Source organism: Stomoxys calcitrans, chromosome 2 (assembly GCF_963082655.1).
Source record: "Stomoxys calcitrans chromosome 2, idStoCalc2.1, whole genome shotgun sequence".
Taxonomy (NCBI): Eukaryota; Metazoa; Arthropoda; class Insecta; order Diptera; family Muscidae; genus Stomoxys; species Stomoxys calcitrans.
The window spans coordinates 131,477,244-131,501,057 of record NC_081553.1 but is presented as its reverse complement, the minus strand read 5'-3'; the positions used below and the strand labels follow the sequence as shown (position 1 = coordinate 131,501,057).

The following is a 23,814-nucleotide window of genomic DNA, read 5'->3' as shown; positions in this document are numbered from 1 at the left end:
TTCTATCGATCCTCTCTTATGACTATTTGCATTCATAGGGATTTTAACTAAAAACGGTTCAGAATAGTATATAGTTCTCATGTATATGTAAATATCTCGCCTTATTTACTTTTCGAGAGCAGTAGTTAGACAATTTTGATCAGATTTGCCCGAAATTTGGTACAGATGTTTTACTATTACCAAACTGAAAACTTTTGACGAAGATCATTAACATTGGTTCAGAATTAGATATAATGTATGCGTCTGTTATATTGCCCAATTTTCACTTACATTACTTATTGGGTAGGTGTAGGGTATTATATAGTCGGCACCGCCCGACTTTTGCCTTTCCCTACTTGTGTCTATTGAATGTTTCATGTGTATAAGATGATCTTCACCACTTTCAGATATGCTTAATTTAAAGGTCATATAAGAAATACATGTCGTCTGTCACTTTAAGCTAGTATTGTATCGTGGTAGTTGTAGTTACAAACATGTTAACTAGGCTAAGCATTACATCCAAAATGTTGTACATTCTTCTGATCTGATAAGAAATTCTTATATTCCAAAAATTTGTAAACTTAATTAATTCTAACAACGTCCTTTTTTTTATCAATATATACAAATTTACAATAAAATATATACAATCGAAACCGCATAACTGCAATACGCTTTAGGGTTGGTACTCTATCAACTTTTCAATTAAACAGCAGCCAAACTCCATATAAAAATAATTTAAGATGAAAAATGTGTGCAAAATTAAAACGCTTTTTTAGAGTAATGACTTAAAAGTAGCAATTAAGCACAATTAATCCTAGTGTAATATAATGACATTAAGGGCTCTCCTATTAAAAAACGGCGTGCGGCAGTGCGATACCTCTTTGGGGAGATGATTTTATATGGCCGCCATACCATTTTTAAATGGCATAGTACCTCACAAATGTCGCCAGCACTAGGAGGGGATAACCACCGCTGAAATTTTTTCTGATGTTCTCGGCAGAATTCGAATCCAGGCGTTCAGCGTCAAAGGCAGACATGCAAACCTCTGCGGTACGGTGGCCTCCAGAATTGTGTTGGTGCAGAAAAATTGCCGTAAATATGTTCAAGTAAATTAAGATGTTTTGTTGAAGTTTTTCACAACAAAAAACAGAGTACCCTGCTTTAGAGAAAAATCCCGAATAAGTGAATTTTGTTGAAAAAAACATTCGTTTTTGATGTTGTTTAATGCGCCTGAATTCGGTTTAGTGAAAAATCGCTTAACTGAAAATATCGCTTATCCTATGTGAAATGGGAAAAACACGCGTCATCAATAAAATTAGTAAAAACATATTTTAAGATTTCACTTACGATTGTCTCTGATTTTTAAAGAGCTTAAGTGAGCATTGCACTTTTTCAAAATTCGACTTAAATTCTGCTCTTATCGCTTAACTGTAAGTGAATTTCACTTATCCGAATTATGCTTAACTGAAAATTGCGGATAATCGAAAGAAATTTGATGCATTTTTTATGTTTCACTTATCTGGTTTCGACTGTAAATATAAATACTCCTCTAGTTTACTCTATGCTAAAATAGTTGTATTGAACATATGAATTTCCAAGAAATATTTACAAATATATCTTTCCATAAACGAATATTCATTTGATGATTTTTAGAGGTAACAGCTTTAAAGCCTGTAACGTTGCACAGTACAATGACCCAATCACCAAAGCAAAACCCTTCTCCACAATGTATAAGTTTGGTATTATATACATATCAATATTCATAATGGGCAAATTAATCATAATTATACACACCATCTGGTCCATATGCTGTTACCAAATAGTTGCTGGATGGCTCTTCGAATGCAACATGGCCACCACCATAGCCGCCGTTACCGCCTGGGTAGGCATTGCCGGTCGGTGGCAAATACTGATGTGTGGCACTGCTGTATGTTGGTGGCTTTGATGGAGGACCATAACTGGTGTGGCCACTTGGAATTACGTATGAGGTTATACCTGTAAAAAAAAAAAACAAAGAAATGCGAATTTTTAAAGTTGATACATAGTCATCGAACTGCAACTATGTATTATTCAAAGAAAAAAGTAATTTAAATCAATACATCCATAACATGATGAAATTTTTATGATTTAAAATGTATTTTTTTTTTTGTTTCCAAATATTTTCAATACTTTGTCTATTGGAATTTCATTGTTATGTGGTTACAACTTGAATACTTGGCCATCATGAAAATCTTTTTGGCCTATGTGTCCGCAGAGGAGGCGACTCACTGGAGTCTGTTGACATATGCTGGACATAATTGCAACAGAGCATCCACAATAATTGTCAATGACTTCAAATAAGGAAGTCCGTGTTACATGTTTAGCAATTGAAATTCAATCATCTTGCCTTTCATTGCCCACAAGATCCATAGTGAGGCTAAAGTCTTTCATAAGAAATATAATATCTTGTAGAACTGTCCAAGGTGTAATTCATCAATTAGATCAGGCCAAATTTGGAGTACAATTAACACCTTTTTCCCACTCACAAGCATGTAAAAATACATCATAATATTTTTTTAGTATTTTTCTTTATTAATATGTATATTAGGGTGATGACTTTTTGACTTTTTTTCTCAAAAATTAATGAACTTTTGCCTATTTATGACTAATGTAACCTTTATTCCATTTAAATATTAAAAAATGTTCCGCACGAACCACGTTGAAATAATATTATTTTTGTGAAAAAATTAAATTTTTCTTTTTTTTTTTAAATCATACAAATCCAAAATGGAAAAATGTGTCAAGTCTTATATCTTTCACGATAAGCCACATTACCTATGAAATCTTGATCGTAAAAATCGGTTTACATACTTCGTTTTTATTAACAACTAGCTGAACCGGCCCCGACCCGCTGGCGTTCTTTAACAATATGGAATAAAATTATGCTTTGAATATTTTTTTCGACAATTAAAGAGCTTTTATTGAAATACTATGCTATGAAAGTGGTTTATGCATGTCGCTTGACTTACAGTATAATGCGATCGGAATGTTTAGGATCATTTAGAATGGATGCTAGATGTACTCCATCCTTAAAAGACTTCATTAGAGCTCGATACTCTCATGGAGATTTTGGGAGTGGTAAGGGCCTCAGAGTGGTGGTCCTGAATGTGGGTACCAACTTCGTGTTTTTCGTGCATATTGCCATGGTCTATACATATGTATGTCCGATTTAGGGATGTTTTGGGGGGTGGGGTGGTCCCCCAAACATTTAACCCTGAAAAAATATCAGCATCGTGCTCTACTTTCAAATATCATTGAATCCTATGGTGCCATTGGTTTAAGGGGGCCAAACACTTGGCCCCAAAACTGGATATCAAATTTGTATTCTAATCACAAAAACCTTTTATTTGCGCCCCTTATTGTAATAGTCAGCAAATATCTCCGGTTTGGGGGGTTGATCTTAAAAACTATCAACATCGTGCTCCACTCTCTTTATGTCATGGTGAGCATATATGTCCTATTTATGGGAGTGGGGCGTCCCCTATACAGTTGGTCCCGAATGTTGGTATCAGACTCGTAATCAACTCCCAAATATTTTTCATTTGAGCCCATATTTCCATAGTCGACAAACATGTCCGATTGGATGGAGCGGCCACAGAGTGACTTGTCCTTGAAAATATATATCACATTCGTGTTCTACTCTAAAATAGCTTTTATTTGAGCCCCATATTACAAAGGTAAAAAAATACGTCCTTTTAGTGGGGTGGGGTGGCTCCTTAGACAGGAAATTGATTTATATAAAAGCAATATCTATGCACAAACCAAATAAAACCAAGGTTAATAAAGTCAGTTGGAAGTGATGAGTGAAATCATTGTACAAAATATTAGTCTAACTGAAGGAAGAAAATTGTGCCCCCTATTGGCGCAATGTTTCTTAAAGGATACATTCAGTGTCGGATTGCTTATTTTTGCAAAAAATTTAACTTTGCGATAGTATGCATCGGAAAAATATCAATCAATATTCAGCCAAAAAATTAAATATCGATAGTGTCATTTTTGGTCCAACAGTCTGAAAGTTTTTTGTTAGATGTTCAATCGATCCGCCGAGCGAATATATTTACGGATCATTACCTTGTTGCAGCAAAGGTTCGAACCTGTTTGAACATGGCGAGAAAAGTACGATCTGACAATGCACGGAAGCTGGACATTGGAAAGCTGCAAACGCAACAGATGACAGTGGCATACTTCATTCGACTAACCTAACTGCTTGATGAAAGCACTGTTTGTTCCGATGATATAATTGCGCAGTGGCAAACTATTGCCACTTCAATGGAAAATGCCGCGTAATCCGTACTTGGGTACCGGAAGCCTCCTCCAAGAAACCCATGGTACAACCAAAAGTGTCGAGATGCTACTGAAGCTAAGAATGTGCAATAAAGAGCAACCCTGCAATCAGTAGCAACGCACCAGATTAAGTAGAGGTATCCTGAGAGAGGAGAAACGGAAAGAAAAAGGAAATGGAAAGACGTGAGTGTGAGCGAATTGAGATGTACAGGAGTCAGAATGAAGTCCGGAAATTCTACCAAAGAATTAAACATCAAACCGATGGCTTTAGAGCAGGCACATCCTCCTGCAGAGACAAAGGAGGAAATCTGGTAATTGACAAAGTAGCGTGCTGACGATATGGAGAGAACATTTTACCTAACTGCTAGTATCCGACGTTGGCGGCGAAGAGGATACCGCAGAACCAATCAATGATGATGGTATAGAATGTTTACCTCCTAGTCAGAATGAGGTCCAAATAGCAGTGACCCGACTAAATAACAACAAGGCAGGAGGAGCCAACGGGTTAACCGCTAAACTCTTTAAGACAGAAGGTGACACGATGATAAGGCGTATGCATCAGCTTATCTGCGCAATGTGGCTAAAAGAACGCATACCCGATGATTGGAACCTCAGCATACAATGTCTCGTACACAAGATAGGAGACAAGACGGAATGTGCCAAGTATAGAGGAATAAGTCTCCTCCCCATCGCATACAAGTTACTCTATAGCGTACTGTGTGAAAAATTAAAACCTAAAGTCAATGAGATAATTGGGCCCTATCAATCCGGCTTTAGACCTGGTAAATCCACCCTGGACCAGATATTCACACTTCGCATACACAAATCCTGGAAAAGACCCGAGAAGGACAAATCAACACCTACCATCTCTTTGTTGACTACAAAGCCGCTTTCGATACCCCTTTACGTTCAAAGGTATTTAAAGCCATGTCTGTGTTGGCTATACCTTCAAAATTAATATGGCTGCAGGATGACACTTGCTGATACGCGTTCCTCAGTAAGAATAAGAAAGAATCTCTCCGAACCATTTAATACCAAACGAGGGTTCAGACAAGGAGACAGCCTATCGTGTGATCTCTATTATAACCTGCTGGAGATAATTATATGAGATGCAGATGTGAATAGATATGGCACACTAATCATGCCATGCTACTCGCCAATGCCGACGACATCGACATCATAGGTCGTTCACCGGAAGTAGTAACTGCAGCCTTTAAAAGAATCGAAAGAGAGTCAGTGAAAATGGGTCTGGCAGTAAATGGAGATAAAACGAAATGGATGGTTTCAACTCCCAAAAGGCCTTGTACAACCAAGCAGATAAAGAATATGGAGAAAGTTTGGAACCAAAACTTTGAGATAATCAGCAACTTTATTTACACTATACAAGACACTGATACTACCCGTGCTATAACAGCACGGTTCTGAAGCATGGGTATTTGTGAAAGCAGATGAGGCAGTGCTTGGAGTATTTGAGAGAAAGATTCTTCGCAAAATATATGCACCTGTTATGTTAATGAAGAATATAGGCGACATATGAACCACGAGCTGTATGACGACGATAGGATAGTTACACGCATCAAAATACAACGGCTGCGTTGGCTAGGTCATGTTGTCAGAATGGATGAAGAAGCTACAGCAAAGAAGTCTTTTGATGGCAAACTCGGTGGTCCACCCTGCACCTGCACCCTGCTGCTAAACATCCCCACACATTATTAATGCAATATTCCTAATGTATCCTCATTCCAATATTTTTGATTGGTAACTAAACAGTTATTAGCAAAATAATTTAATTTTCTTTACAGAGAAAAAAAGGATATGTAACCTCAGCATGAAATTAAGGTGTTAAACTCATAATTAAATTTGTTATTGCAACATATATTACACCTTTTTCTAATTTGAGTCTTTATTATATTAAGCATAAATCGACTCATGCTGCAAATGCTGACGGATGTTGTAAATATGAAAAAATGCTTGCAGTATATCCCGCTAGCATTCACATTCATCACACACTTGACTCCCTTCTTCAGCTTCTCTTGACATGACCTTCATCGAGTAACAAATTCAATTAGGAAACACACATTTCAAAGAAAATCGTTTAATCCGTTTCAACTTAGGGGTAAACCAAAATATGTGGGATGTACTCTTATTTATATATCCAGCCATCCAAGCATCCATATGTTGCTGGCGGCATTAAGTAGGAGGGTAGGTAAGGTAGCTGAAACCTAAACGGACTTAACTAACATATAAGGAGACTAAATGATGTAACGGTTGTTCAAACCGTCGCACAGTGGGCCAAATGGCAAAAAAATTGGAAATAAGTCTACAACTTTTTATCTGTTGATTTTAGCCATACAAAATGTTCTAGACATTTGTAGAGGAGGACATAGGCTTTCAGAAAAGTGCTGTTGTTGGTCCATATCTTTAAAACAGGGTGAGCTACAGGGTGTCAAAGTTGACCACTTTTGACTTCTCCAAGCTTCTGGGGGCCATAACTTTTGATCTACTCAACCGATTTACATGATTTAGGACTCTAGAGAAAGAGCTTGACAAGATCTAAAAAACTTATGCATAAAGTACCATGCCATCGTGTACTGTTAAGGAGTTATGAATTGTTTAATTTTAAAATATGAAAATTTGGCCTTGGTTTTTTTCAGTGTTTTTTAAATAACTCCGTCAATTTTAAAGCTATAAACTTCATACTTCACACAAATTATGCCAGCATATGTGTGCATAAAATACAAAAGGAATCACGTGAATATCTTTGGCGGTTTAAAAATGGCATCGTTTTCAATATGAAAAATATTTTTTTTGTCAAAAAATTGCAAAATTTTTCAAAAAAGATACTCCCATTTCCTTTAAGTTTTCGCAAACTTTGGCCGTCAAAGCATTATCATTTCTTTCCATTTTCACAAAGTCGAGGTATTAAGAAAAGTTTTAAGTGCTAATTTGGCTAATTTCGATATCAAACAACACCGTTATCTTAAGACCAAAATGGCCAATTTTTTTACTAAACTTCAAAAGTTTCTCACTGGAAAAAAAGTTCCACGGGGATTTTTTCGCTTTTTTTGAACTTAAATGAAAGCTTAAAATGTTCCCAACATTTTAAGGTATGTCTCGCCATATCCTAGCCATAAATGAGATCGTAGCGATCAAAATACTGAAAAAAGTCAATTTTCAAGTAGTGCTATATTCATTGCTAAAAAACAAGTATTACGTCACATTTTATTGCAAAGATGTTAAATAAACTTTTATTTGGTAACACTTCTTCTACAAAACACAAAAAGAATCATGGAAATATCTCTATTCTATTCCATTTTATGGAACCGGCAATAAAAAAGTCAATTTTTCAAAAAAGTCGAATTTCCCAAATTTTGTTTTTGTTGTCCTAATTGCACATGACACACTATAGCCATATTTACGCAACATACCTTATCGTAAAGGAAATTTTCATACCTTTCCAACAATGTATAAAACATTTCTCAACTCGGATTCTATCTACTCTAAAATTCATTTACACTTCATTAAACTCTATATAAAAATGTCTATTTGTGAAATGGAACCTTATATGGGGCCTACACTAAAACATTGATAGATTTGCCCAGGGTTTACAATACAAATGTGTTAGAATAAAAAAAGGTCTCCTGCCAAAGTTTAAAAAAATTGGAATAAAAATATGTGTTTTAGAGCGAAAACACTTCGCATCGGCGTGCGTTTGTATAGTACCTACATCTATTTTTAATGTAAGCTGATGATTTTTGAATAAAAAGTAACCTAGAAATATACCTGCATATATATATATATTTGTGTTAAGATTTGATGCAGACAAATGTTACCTGTTTCGCTATGTCGAATTCCCAGGAAATCCACCGTATCAATGAATGTGAAAAAACCTACCCATAAAAAATTCATTGTCATTTTTTTTAACCAAATTCGAGTCCAGGTAAATAATTATAGAAGAGTAAGTAAAAAGAGGCACTTTGGACCCCTTTTTACGATTGCGTCTGATACCTGAAATGGGTCATTAATTGTGAATATATTGCATAAATATTTGAACAAAATCCAAATTTTCTTCATTATATTTTGTAGAGGCGTAAAGGACATTTATAAGTTATGGAAGTCATACTGAAGTATTCCACTCTTTCGAAAATTGTATGGGACATCAAAAATGATTCCAAATCATACACGGAGTCATTTAAGGAACTTGTTTACACTTTGGACCACATATATGGAATAAGGCTAAATAAAGACGCTTTAGACAAACTTGAAAAATTCTACAAATCATTTGAGAGAAGGTTGCCAGAATGTTCATTCGCAAAAATCAAGTTTTTCAAAATGTATGAGAAGTGGCTGAAATCGGATCTACTTATTGAAATTAAACCGCTGATTCCCGGCCGGCCTAGCAAAGCATACGACGAAGTTACGGAGAAAACCAAAAAGAAAAAACAAGAGGAACTATTGGCGGCACATCCGCCAAATTTAATAAAAGATACGTTCAAAACAGCATTGTTAAAAACACAACCAAAAAATGTTGGACGAATTGTCGATGTTTTACCATTAGCATCTCCGAAAAGGGTAAAGAGAATGGTAGAAAGTATTCCAACTCCAAAATCGACTACAGAATTCACGGAGGAAGATGCACTGGCCCTGATTTTGAACCTAGGCCTCTCAAGAAACAAATACTCAACAATGAGGAAGGCTCTTCGTGAAAAAGGATGGGGTTGTTTACCCTCAAAACATAAATTGTACAACACCAGGACGAAAATGGTGCCATCAAATATATACGTGGACGAATTAAAAGCAAGAGTGAAACTTGCTGATCTTGTTGAAAATACAGCTGTTAGAATTATTTCTAATTTTACTGAAGAACAGTTGAACACATGTAATAATTCCGAAGTGGTTTTGATCAGCAAATGGGGTTGTGATGGATCATCTGGATTTTCCGAATATAAGCAACAAACAGAAATAGATGCCAACTTCGCATCAATTTTCATGGCATCATTAGTACCATTGAGAATGAGATTGTACAAGGACCAATCTTCATCATCGAAAGAAAATGCATTTCAAGATATATGGATAAATAGAACACCTGGGTCAAAATATTTATGTCGCCCAATTCGGTTTGAGTATACAAAGGAAGACCGGAACACAACACGATCTTTGGTGAACGAAATAAAGGAAGAAATTGCTGCATTACCCATGATTGTTATAAACCAATTGGGAAGAAATATAAAAGTTTCGTTTCAACTACAACTCACTATGATCGATGGAAAGGTGGCAAACGCATTAACTGGCGTTATGTCCAATTGGAGATGCAATATTTGTGGCAAGAAGAATGGGCAATTCGAGGACAAGTCTGATGAAAATTTAGTAAACGAAAATGCGCTCAATTTCGGTATTTCGCCCCTGCACTGTAGAATTCGATTCATGGAGTATTGTTTGCATTTATCGTATGACCTTAAATATCGGACTAGCCCTGGAAACCGCGATGTCTCTGCTAGAAACAACCAAGATCTTCACAAAATGAGGCAGGAAGAGAAGAATCGAATCCAGTTGGAGTTTAAACAAAAGGGACTTATAATAGATAAACCTCTTTACGGATACGGAAGCACAAATGATGGCAACTCGGCAAGGCGGTTTTTTGAGGACCCCGTATCGACATCTAAAATAACCGGTCTTGATGAACACTTGCTAAGACGATTCAAAGTGATTTTGGCTGTAATCAATAGCAAAAAGATGATAAATTCAACCAAATTTGAAGCTTATAGTAATGACACAAAAAACATTTTATCTGATTTATATTCGTGGAAAGCTTTAACACCGACAGTACATAAAGTCTTACATCATGGCAAGGAAATTGTGGAATACAACATACTTCCGTTAGGAGAACTTACAGAAGAAGCTCAGGAATCCCGTAATAGAGATGTTAAACAGTTCCGGCTTTTCAATACCCGAAAGAGCACCAAATTTAACCAAAATTATGATTTACTTCAATATTTATTGTTATCGTCTGATCCGGTACTATACAGCATCAGAACTAAATGGCTACCAAAAATATGTGACGATATAGATAAGGACGATCCCGATGCCATTCAAATTAAAGAGCTTTTAAATTTTGATACCTTAGATTATTTGGTAGAGAATAAAATCAAATAATACAAAACTAAAATGCTTTTTTATTTTGGGAGTAGCTAATATACATATAAACGCACGCCGATGCGAAGTGTTTTCGCTCTAAAACACATATTTTTATTCCAATTTTTTTAAACTTTGGCAGGAGACCTTTTTTTATTCTAACACATTTGTATTGTAAACCCTGGGCAAATCTATCAATGTTTTAGTGTAGGCCCCATATAAGGTTCCATTTCACAAATAGACATTTTTATATAGAGTTTAATGAAGTGTAAATGAATTTTAGAGTAGATAGAATCCGAGTTGAGAAATGTTTTATACATTGTTGGAAAGGTATGAAAATTTCCTTTACGATAAGGTATGTTGCGTAAATATGGCTATAGTGTGTCATGTGCAATTAGGACAACAAAAACAAAATTTGGGAAATTCGACTTTTTTGAAAAATTGACTTTTTTATTGCCGGTTCCATAAAATGGAATAGAATAGAGATATTTCCATGATTCTTTTTGTGTTTTGTAGAAGAAGTGTTACCAAATAAAAGTTTATTTAACATCTTTGCAATAAAATGTGACGTAATACTTGTTTTTTAGCAATGAATATAGCACTACTTGAAAATTGACTTTTTTCAGTATTTTGATCGCTACGATCTCATTTATGGCTAGGATATGGCGAGACATACCTTAAAATGTTGGGAACATTTTAAGCTTTCATTTAAGTTCAAAAAAAGCGAAAAAATCCCCGTGGAACTTTTTTTCCAGTGAGAAACTTTTGAAGTTTAGTAAAAAAATTGGCCATTTTGGTCTTAAGATAACGGTGTTGTTTGATATCGAAATTAGCCAAATTAGCACTTAAAACTTTTCTTAATACCTCGACTTTGTGAAAATGGAAAGAAATGATAATGCTTTGACGGCCAAAGTTTGCGAAAACTTAAAGGAAATGGGAGTATCTTTTTTGAAAAATTTTGCAATTTTTTGAAAAAAAAAATATTTTTCATATTGAAAACGATGCCATTTTTAAACCGCCAAAGATATTCACGTGATTCCTTTTGTATTTTATGCACACATATGCTGGCATAATTTGTGTGAAGTATGAAGTTTATAGCTTTAAAATTGACGGAGTTATTTAAAAAACACTGAAAAAAACCAAGGCCAAATTTTCATATTTTAAAATTAAACAATTCATAACTCCTTAACAGTACACGATGGCATGGTACTTTATGCATAAGTTTTTTAGATCTTGTCAAGCTCTTTCTCTAGAGTCCTAAATCATGTAAATCGGTTGAGTAGATCAAAAGTTATGGCCCCCAGAAGCTTGGAGAAGTCAAAAGTGGTCAACTTTGACACCCTGTAGCTCACCCTGTATTAAAGATATGGACCAACAACAGCACTTTTCTGAAAGCCTATGTCCTCCTCTACAAATGTCTAGAACATTTTGTATGGCTAAAATCAACAGATAAAAAGTTGTAGACTTATTTCCAATTTTTTTGCCATTTGGCCCACTGTGCGTCGGGTGAACTGAGTTTTCAGTCCGCTTCCGATAAGAGTGTTCAATCACTTAGGCACCTCGTTCTAATGATATTGCCAATACTGGAGATAAGCGCCAGCGCTCGGGCGATGTGCAGGTGCCTGAGGGGAAAGAGGTCAAGAAATCGAACAGCTCCTCATCAGCACCAGATCCAAAAATGGCTATCGTGAACCGGAGCAATCCCGAAGCCAGCTATCCACTGAGACATGAATGATGATTGAAAAGAGGATTCTTTTAGCTCTATCGGAAGCCAGAGGATTCGTTGGCACCAAATGGTGCCTGCATCAGTGACCAGACATGATAATGATGGACGAATATAAGATAGTGAATAACCCTTCCGAAACTGGAGGATGAAGTCATACACCATTAGCCGAAGTTGCATAATAAGCTTTCTACCAAAGGATTTGAATATTATGAGGGGACGTGCGAGCGGTAAAAAATGGAAAGGATCTCAGGATTAGGATGCAGTAAAAACATTTTTTTTATCGAAGAACTGAAAACCGATGGCGGCGACGCTATCCAAGGTGTTCGGGGCTTGAGCTGCCTACAGGTAGTGCAGATTAAACTGCACCATTCAGTGGCCGCCTCGGATGTGCTGCTCAGAATTATAAAATAAAATCATCGCAACCCCGACAGGTGATACAATTTTAATCTGTATCGTAGCCAAACTTGACTCCGATTTCTCTCAATGAATTTTAAACGAAAGTGGCCCAGGGTAGGTCAAGCAAACCATTAGCACCCACAGTATGACAAAAACTACCTCCCGCCAGACATGGACCTGGGTTTTGGCCGACGGTGCGAGCTAGAGCCATTGAAAAACCATTTATTTCGAATAAGGGTTTTTAAAAACTGCAAATTTTTTAAAGCCGGTGGAGGTAAAATTTGACGAAAAAATTGTTAAAACTGATGGAACCGGATTTTCTTTTAAAATCATATAAAAACCTAGATTTTTCCAGAAAAAAACAAGTGAAAGCGCTTAAAGATCGGCAGTCAAGCAATGTAAATGCAAGTTCTAATATATATAGGGTTTTAATATATATATATATCATATTCTCGACCAGACTTGTCATGGCTGTTTTAAGTCAAAAAGCGGGACTGTGGCAATTTTCTGCGCGATTTCTCAACTTTCAAAGGCTGTAGCGTGATTACAATTGACGGACAGACAGACACATGGACATCGTAGGTTTTCTTAGAATTTAACGACGATCTATAATATCTATTGTCTAAAAATGAAAATGTTGCGATTTGTTTGTTTATTTGTTTGTCTGTTCCGTATAGATTCAAAAACGGCTGAACCGATTTTCATAAAATGTTCACAGATGGTAAATATTGAGCCCCCTCCCCCTTACCGCAATTTTCAAAAACCGCCAGATCTCGGAGACTGGTGCACCGATTTAAGCAAAATTTAGCATGGTATCTTATGGTACCCCAAAACACACAAAATTGGAATACAATTTTGGGGTCAAATAACGTGGTGGGATGCCCCATCCCAAAACCCACCCGAACAGACATGTGTACCGATTGGGACAATATGGGTATCAAATGAAAGGTATTTAAGAGTAGAGTACGAATTTGGTATACAAAAGTACGAATTTGGTACAAAAAAGCCCCAAGAGAGCACTTTCCCCGCTTTGGGCAATATGGGTATCAAATGAAAGTTATTTAAGGGTAGAGTACGAACTTGGCTTTAAAATTTAACCCTAAGTGTTGGCAATTGGGCTCATATAAAAGAAATTTGAGAGTATAGCACGATGCTGATATTTTTTCAGGGCTAAGTACGTGCGTGGCTGCCCAACCCTGCATATTCCTCAAACTGCACATATTTGTGGACTAAGGCAAAAAGGGGCTCAAATCTGTATCTGTTTCATGGCCAAGTGTTTCAGAGACGCCTCACCTCACAATCTCCCCCTAAACCACACATATATACCGACTATAGCAATATGTAGCTCCAATGTGGTTTTTGGGAGTGGAGTATAAATCTGATATCCACTTTCTAAACAAAGAGATTGGCTACTCCAATCCACCACCAAATCCAAGAGAATGAAGTAGATCTAACATCCAAACTTTAATGGGCGCACCCACCCCTTACTTTTTTTTCAAAAACGCCTATCTTGGAGAACGGTGCGGCGATTTCAACGAAATTCAGTTTGTTTATAATAACTTCCATACAAAATTTTATATTCTTATTTAGGGTGGGATTTCCAGGCAGGCCGCTCCACCTCCAAAGTCCGCCAAAAGGAAATATAAACCAATAAAGACAATATAGGGTTCAAATAAAATGTATTTAAGACTAGAGCACGAATCTGATATATGGGAGTCCACCTCACCCCCAAAAATACCACCATACCGGATATATTTACCAACCATAGCAATATAAGGCTCCAATGAAAGGTATTAGGGAAAAGAGCACCAATATAATATCCACATTGGCTCGAAATATTTGAAAGGCCGTACCAGCACCACTAAACAGGACTTATTTCCGTTCGTGACCGTATAGGGCTCAGATAAAATAAGAGAGTGAAGGAAGGGGCAGGAGAGCGGGCCCTGTCCAGCTAGTACATATGTAAAGGGTCGGAAATGGATATTCCATGTATTGCAAACGGAATGGCATTCTTAAGGTGCTATGGACATATTTCCAAAAAATAATTGTTGTTCTAAAAAAAGGTCTATTGGTCGGAGTTGACCAAAATTTTTCGATCGGTTTAGATCATGCTTTGCGTGGATCTTAGAAACCGACATAAAAGTTAGTGCAAAATTTCAGCCAAATCGGATAACAATTGCGGCCTCCAGAGACTCAAAAGTCCAATAGGGAGAGCGGTTTATATGGGAAGTATATTGGGTTAGCACTGAAGTCAAAACTAAACGTCATGTGTATTGTTTCGGCTAAATCAGACAAGACTTGCAGCCTTCAAAGCCTCTGGCTGCTGCCATATCAGGTTATGGATCGATTTTAATCTCAGTTGGCACAGTTGATTGAAGTCAAAACAAAACGCCATGTGCAAAATTTCAGTCCAAGAAATCAATTCGGAAGATCGGTTATATGGCTGTCAAAGCAAAACAACCCGTGCAGAATTTCAACCAAATCGGATATAAATTGAGCTCTCTACAGACTAAAGAAGTCAAGATTCGGGTTCAGCTAGCTTAACTTCTTCGAATGTTAGCGTTCTTCCGGTAGATATATAGACGGACGGACAAGGCTAAACCGACTTTGAAGACAATCAAGAATATATTAGCTTTTTGGGTCTCAGATCAATATTTCGATAAGTTGCTAACGGATCGAAGAAATTAGTATATACCATAGCGGAGGCTATAATAAAAGGTTTTTTTTGTAAGATATAAGTTAAAGCCTTAATTTATGTGAAAACGTCCGTCATGTCTCTATGTCATATAAAGCTCAATTCATAATGCTTTAATTTACATTATTAATTGTATATCTACAATTCAAACCGTATAAGCGCATTTGGTAAAAGTAAAGAAAGTAATTCCATATTAATTCCACGGTTTTAATTATTATACAATAAAAAGGGTAGAATTTTATATTTTTAGTTGCAATTACAAACCCGTAAACCGGCATTTTAGATGAAAAACCCCGGTTGCACTGGTCCACCGAAAATTTATATTTTTGAAAAACCAACAATCGGTGGAAAGAGAAAACCCGGCCGACAGGTCTTGATCACTCTAGCTCATAGATACAAACAATGGAGACAAGCCAAATTTTATCTACATTTTATTCACGAACTGAAAAATTTGCATCAAAGGGAATGCTCTAACATTCTACGAGCGGATCGGGGAACAGGTTATAGATATCAGGCCTGTGACGAGCGGCGACTCGGTTAAAGTTTCAAACTGGAACGTCTTCACCCAGTGCTCCTTTTGGGACCACAACTGGCTAAGTTTTCAAGATTGAAATCTAAAAGTCGACTTTCCACGAATTGATTAATCATTTTGTTGTTTTTATTAGAAAAAAGTGCACTTTGACTTCAAATAATCGACATGTGAAATTTATTTTTATGGTTTTGGAGTCCAATAATCGATTTGTCGGAAGTCGATTTTCACTGCCATAATCGGTTACTGCTGGTACGAATGTTAAAAATTTTAACACAAAGAATGTTGGCGGAAAAACCAAACATTCTACCAGCATTTTGCTAATATTTGGGACAATGATTTGCATAAGAATGAAATCTTTGCCGGAGATTATGCATATTGCTGCTTGTTTCTCAATAGATTTTTTTAAATTTTTTAAACAAACGCCAAGGAGGAGTCAAGCGGAACTTAGATCAAGGGCAACCAAAAGAGGGTAGAAGTAATGATGAAGACAGATTTCTAGCGATATTGCAGAAATTCCTTGGAGGAATCCTCTCATGTCAAGAACGGTTTTTCAAAACTAGCCTGACATAGTTCTACATACCGAGGGTAAGGAGAGAGTTCAGAGTACACTCATAGATAAAAGTCTTCTGCAAATAGTAAACGCTGTCTGCTAATTGTTAGTAGTTAATTGTACTGCTATTACAGAAATAGTTCTGCTATTACAGAAGTAGTTCTGCTATTTCAGAACAGCAGGCTTGCTGCTTATAAGCCTGCTGTTTGCTGGAAATGACTGCTGCATAATTTATGATGGATTTGTCAGAAGAAATAAAATGAAGGAGAAGATTTTTGGGAAGAAAATGAGTACACAAAAGGATAACCTTTTGTTGTTGTTCATGTTTATTACACACGGTGTTTGTAAAATAATTTTGAGCAGAGACGGAGAGCATGACACGGAGAGCATGACACAGTTGACACAGCCAGATTTATGGAAGTTTTTGAATGAAATATTGACTGATTTTGATGGATTTTTTTCATAAAATAATGGTATAAACAAAATGAGATATAAAGCCAGTAGCCACGACGAGAGACTTTTCGCCACCTTCATAACAATGGCTGCAATGGCTATGTGTACGAGGATCTGTTGATGAGATAATTTCCTTTCCACAAATTAAAATAATATTCCACTAATTAAAATCTTCTCTTCCAAACTAATTTGTTGTTGTTTTACATCTGGTTGCCATAGGATTTGTCTTGGTCATTAGCTCGACTCCCTTTGAAGAAATGTCCAAAGTAATCAAAACACATGACAGTAGGTAAAAGCAAACATAAATAATGCCATTAATAAAAATGATTTTTATACCCTACACCATAGGATGGGTGTCATTCTGTTTGTAACTACTTGAAATATTCGTCTGAGACCCCATAAAGTATATATATTCTTGATCGTCGTGACATTTTATGTCGATCTAGCCATGTCCGTCCGTTCGTCTGTCAGTGGAAAGCACGCTTACTTTCGAAGGAGTAAAGCTAGCCGCTTGAAATTTTGCACAAATACCATGAAATCCTACACATGCGGTCATACATGCGTAGATGAGTAGTGCTACTGGTTTGAACTCACCGAGTAGACACCGCGAGAGTGGACCCATGCTCTGGGGATGCACAAATAAGTGAGTGTGTAGGAAAGGAGCTTGTTGTATTTCTTCTTATGTTTCATACTTTTTTTAGCTTCTGACTGGTGTGTCACAATGGAGCAGACTGCCCTCGGAGTGAACTAACCTTTCATAGTGAGCTACACATTCAACAACATGGCGATGTCAGTCCGTTTGTCGACAGGACAAACAAAACTTTCCGCTTCAAGTTTTTCATAAATAGTTACTTCATTTTAATATATCGCAGTTATCATTTAGTTAAAACTTGAATCGGACAGCACTTATTGATAAGTGCGAAGTTTGTCCCTGTTCCTTAATGAAATATTAGTGAGCATATTTTCATCTGCAATTAGGATAGACAGTTCCTTAATAAACTGACCTTCCGATTTGCCTTCATGAGCGTCTGGAAAACGCAATTAAAAACTTTCAATACTGCACACACCGTCTCATAATATCCCTGTGAACAGGTCTTTCACAAAACTTTAAACCGAAATCTATCACACTTTTTTAGTGTAGTTATTTCCTTTTGCTTTTTAGCACACCATATTTGTACTAGATAATGTATCTCATGAAGCAAGAAAAATGTAATACACTACAATCCAAACTATTGCAGCATAGCACAACAATAACTATACTTCACATTCGTATTGCCATCCAAATATTCCTACAATGTTTGTAGTATTATGTGCGTTTTAGACTCCCCCTTTGCAAATGTTGTCATCGATTGGAAAGTTGTCATTGAAATCCATTGATATTGCCATTCACCAATGGCTCTCTATCAAGCCACACCGCCGCTAACCCAACCATTCGCTAGCCATTCCACGTTAAATGTGGTTTTGTTTAGGTCAATGTACATCTCTAAATAAGTACCCACCAGATCAGTGGAGGCTCCATGTATGCTCGTTTAACACAACTGAAGACCTCTCCCCACCGCTCAACAAGTAGTGCAGCACGCGTCCATGAAACACGACAAATGACTATGAATGGAAATGCCCCAAGCAAGCTGTGGAAAAAAAAAATCTATGAAATATTTAACTGCAGCACAGCATGGAAGAATGCGTCATCTTAAGGGGTATTTGAAGATGTTTTTTTCTTTAAGCACGGCAAATAAATACAACTCAATTTACTATAAGAAAGTGCAAAGATTTCCGAAAAATATTACCACGCTTTGCTACAGCAGTGGATAGATGGGATGGGTAGTAGTTTTGCACAGTGTTTCATAATCGCTTTTGGGGAAAATGATTATTCGTCATATTATATTTTGATAATGCATATAAAAATGTAGGAAAATGACCTATCCAGTGCATTAATATCCTTCTTACACTCCAGGACCTGACCGTATCGTGGCGGTTGTTGTCGAGTTCTTTTCCCGGCATCTCTTCTTAGGCAATAAAGGATATACGAAAAGATTTGCTCTGCTATTAGAGTGATATCAAGATATGGTCCGGTTTGGACCACAATTAAATTATATGTTGGAGACCTGTGTCACCCAATTCGAATAAGAATTGCGACCTTTGGGGGCTCAAGAAGTAAAATAGAGAGATCAATTTATATGAGAGCTGTATCGGGCTATATCAGGTTATGGACCGATTTGAACTATACTTGGCACGGTTGTTGGATATCATAACAAAACACGTCGTGCAAAATTTCATTCCAATCGGAAAAGAATTGCGTACTCTAGAGGCTCAAGAAGTCAAGACCCAAGATCGGTTTATATGGCAGCTATATCAAAACATGGACCGATAACGCCCATTTACAATACCAACCGACCTACAATATCAACCGACCTAGCTTTACTCCTTTGGAAGTTAGCGTGCTTTCGACAGACAGACGGACGGGCATGGCTAAATCGACATAAAATGTCGTGAAGTCTCAGACGAATATTTTGAGTAGTTATAAACAGAATGACGAAATCAGTATACCCCCCATCCTATGGTAGAGGGTATAAAAATTACCTCCTTTTTATTACGGGTCCGTTCAGACACGGAAATCGCCCAGATATCCGCCTGTAACACCGTTTTATGGTTAGGCAGCCGGAAACCGATGTCAGTCCTCAAAGTCAGAGTTAAGGGCGTGGGCGACGAACACGGCGACGAACCGGAAGAAGATGAGGCTATTACAAAAAGGAAGTAAGAAGAAGATAAGTATAGCTTTCTGTATCATTTTGTTTATTTACATCCGGCTGTTAAATTTCAGCAATTAAACCATTTTTAAAACATTCTTAATTCCATGGAAAATTTTCGATAGTGATGGGTATTGACACAAGAGCAAGACTTGCACCCGATCTCGCAGACATGTCCGCCTTCTCATTTCCTATAAGACCTTTATGTCCGGGAACCCAGCAGAAAGTCAGATTATGATTCCTCTGAAGATAATTTAAGACCTCTCGACTGCGACCCAAAACTTTTTTTAGATACTTTACTCATGCCAACTAGACTGTAGCTGCTATAGCGCAGAGTTCTCTCTGCCGACGCCTTTTTAAACAAGTCAACCGGCTGGATTCCCATCATAACCTCTAGGGACATTGTCGCAGTAGGGCCCATAGTCTCAGTCATGGATCTCGAGGCAACCCTATTAACCCTGATTGGTCACGCACACGTGTCCCTTTATCCGTCATCGGCCACCAAACATGACAGCCATACGTCAAAACTGGCTTTACCACCGCCGAGTACATCCAGTGCATCAACCAAGGTCGTAGACCCCACTTACTTCCTATAAGCTTCTAATAAGAGTAAAGAGCAATAAAGGCAATCTTTACCCGCGAGGCTCTGTTTAAGTTCCAGTCCAATTTAGTATCAAGAATAACGCCAAGAAATTAAACTGATTTAGCCAACTCCAAAGCTACCCCTTGCATCGTGGGTAGTTCGAACTCTGGAATCCTTCTCTTCCTTGTGAACAAGGTCAGTTCCTTCTTATTACGATTCATCTTTAGCAATTCGCGGTCCAAGACGCCGTGCACCCAAGAGCACCACTAACAATGCCTGATGTAGTGTCTAGAAATTTACCCGTATCGAGAATGACAAGGTCATTTGCATAAGCACACACCTTCATTCGTTTCGCCTCTAATCTGAACAGAATCACATCAACTAAAAGAGTCTTCTCGATTCATAATATTTGATATCGCGTCCTTGCACATTTCAATATAATTTGCATACTTTTGAATTTACAACACTAATGGCTCGTCTACGCCGATAATGTCAGCATTGCCGATCTAAGCGAAAATCTCCAGTTACTCCAGTTAGTAGTCAAGTGAAAAAACACCTGGTGGTTCACGCAGAGGAAATATCGAAAGAAAACAACTAAAAAGGCCATAAGTTCGGCCGGGATACCCATTACTTAGGGTATATATGTAAACCACATTTCGTCAAAATCCGGTGACAAATGCATTCCTTATATCCCATAGCAGCTATATCGAAATATGTTCCGATATCGACTAAACACTAATAAGTACAAGTCATTGTTCAATTGTGTATAATTAAAAAATGGTCTTCCTTCCTTCCTTCCATTCTATAGACCGGTCCTTCCGGTCTATAGTCCTGTCTCGGCCAGAAGAATCTCGAAGGGCCTAATAAAGAATGTCGAAGGGCCTAACGCAACTAACTGTCCCAAATTTCAGCGACATCGGACAATAAAAGCGTCTTTTATGAACCCAAAACCTTAAATCGAGAGATCGATCTATATTAGGTATAGTACGATATAGCTCATCTTCGAACTTAACGTGCTTATGGACAAAACAAGAATCTGTGCAAAATTTCAGCTCAATATTTCTATTTTTAAAGATTTCAACAGACAGACGGACAGACGATCTAGGACGTGGCTAGATCGTCTTAGATTTTTACGCTGATCAAGAATATATAGGGTCGGAAATGGATATTTCGATGTGTTGCAAACGGAATGACCAAATGAATATACCCCATCCTTCAGTGGTGAGTATAAAAATCAGGAAATTTGGTTTGAAAATAAACAAGTAAGAACGAGCTAAGTTATGCAGAGCCGAATCTTGGGATACATGAATTCTGCTACAAATTTGCAGAAATGGTATAAGTTAAAGCCATATAATATATACTCTATGTGCAAATTTTCTGCAAAACTTCCCAAAAATTAAGCTTCTAGTGGCTGTAGAAGACAAATTGGGAAATCGGTTAATAAGGGAGACAGTTTTCAAACCGATTTAAATAGTACCTGCAAAAGTCGTAACAGACCGCAACGTGAGAAAATTTTTGCCACATTGGGCAAATATTGCGGCTTCGAGGGACACAAGATGTCAAAATCGCGTGATCAGTTCATGTGGGAGCTATGTCAGCGTATGGAACGATTTGGGACGTACTTGCTACCACTATTGGAATTTGTAACAAAAACACACCATTCAAAATTTCATCCAGATTAGATGACAATTTAGGCATCTAGAGGTTCAAGAAATAAAATCTGGAGATAGGTTTATATGGGGGATATATCTATCTATGGATCTATCTGGACGGGATTAAGTGCTGATTTTGGAGGATGTATATGTACTTTGCGTAAAAAATTTCAGCCACATCGGACAAAAATTTAGGCTTCCGGTTCAAGAAGTAAAATCCGGGGAGAGGTTTTATGAGGGCTATATCAGTTTATAGACCGATTCAAATCAGAACAGAACAGTCTTTGTGTCAAATCTTAGTCAAATTGGACTAATATTGAGTCCTCTAGTGGATCAAGAAGTCAAAAGCGGAGATCGGTTTATATGGGGGCTATATCCAAATCTGAACCGGTTGTTCGTACCGGATTGACCCGATGGATTCCTTCATCGGCAAGGGCTGCCGCCTCAGTGTATAACACTGCTACAACGACAACAACCTACATCAATAAGAAGTAGCTGTGAAAAGTTTCAGGCGGTTGCCTTAACGCATTCGACCGCTATCGTGATTTCGACAGACGGACGGACAAGGCTAGATCGACTTGTCAAGACGATTAGGAATATATATTCTTAATAGGGAACTCATATCGTAAAGAAAGTACTTAACGGCACCAAAAATTACACGAAATATACGAAGCCAATCATTTGGGTCAAATGTCCTAATTCCAGATCTTTGGTTCGCTTTGGCAAAGATAGATTTAGATACCTAATTTAAAATTATATAACTATTAAATTATTCGACTGAATACAAAATTTAAAAACAGGTAAAAGCGCGTAAAGTTCAGTCGCGCCGAATCTTATATACCCTTCATCATGGATTGGATGGGATAAGTTTCTTTAATAACTTTTTTTCGGATATATGGGAGTTCTAACAGGTTATGCACCGATGTGGACCATATTTGCCATGGGTGTTAAAATCAAAAAAAAAAAAAAAAAAATAGCGCTCAAATTTTCAGCCAAATCGGATAATAATAGCGCATTTTAGAGACTTAAGATGTCCAATTAAGAGATTGGTTTACATGGGAGCTATATCAGGTAATAGACCGATTTGGACCATACTGAGAACAGTTTTTAGAAGTCAAAACAAAACACTCCACTCAAAATTTTAGTCAAAGCGGATAAAAATTGCGTCCTCCAGAGGCTCCAGATGTATAATCTGAAGATCGGTTTATATGGCAGCTATGAGGTAATGGACCAATGAGGTAATGGACCAATGAGGTAATGGGCCAATGAGGTAATGGACCAATGAGGTAATGGACCAATGAGGTAATGGACCAATTTGGACCATACTTGGCGCAGTTGTTTGAGGTTATAGCAAAACATTACCAACAAAACTTCAGTCAAATTAATAGGTAGTATTTGTGCAAAATTTGGCTTATTCGAAAGTTAGCGTGCTTTCAACAGACGGACAGACATATGGACGGACATTGCTAAATCGACATAGAATTTGAAGAAGAACAAAAATATATTTTCTTTGTTGGGTCTCATATCAATTATATACCCCCATTTTTTGGTGGATTTCGCTTCGGGCCAAATCTTTTAAAACGTCTAGTATGGAACGAGTTTATTGTGATTTTTTACATTTTTCTAACAGAATAGTCAGCAAAATACAATAGTTAAATATTTAGCTATCCAGATTCTCAATAAGCCAAACCAGGAAATCGGTTTATATGACAGTTATATCCGGATATTGTATGATTTCATTACATTTTAAGTGGATCTAACCATGTCCGCCCTTCTGTCTGTCGAAAGCACCATGGTAACCAACGAAAAAATTACACACCGGAGGTACCATATATGTTTATAACATATGGGTTTATAGCATTTGACTCGTAGTTTTCATTTCTCTTCTTTTTGGGCTAATTGGGAAGCTCAGAAAATTTTCATCAATTATGACTATCTATACTTTAAGCAATTAAGCCTAAGTTCGGTTTGACATATCTTCCTGTTCTGTAAATGTGAACATAGGATGTATTAAGGAAACTAAACTCTAATTGGCAAATGGATTAG

The 23,814-nt window shown here is 37.1% G+C and overlaps 1 protein-coding gene across 1 annotated transcript in view; it reads right to left on the bottom strand.

The window, feature by feature from the left end:
- LOC106089012 (hornerin) overlaps positions 1-23,814 on the bottom strand; it is a 112,139-nt gene that overhangs the window by 23,688 nt on the left and 64,637 nt on the right. The window contains exon 4 of the mRNA XM_059361628.1: positions 1,774-1,974. Within this exon, the coding sequence (XP_059217611.1) occupies positions 1,774-1,974 (201 nt within the window). The remainder of the gene's footprint in view (positions 1-1,773; positions 1,975-23,814) is intronic.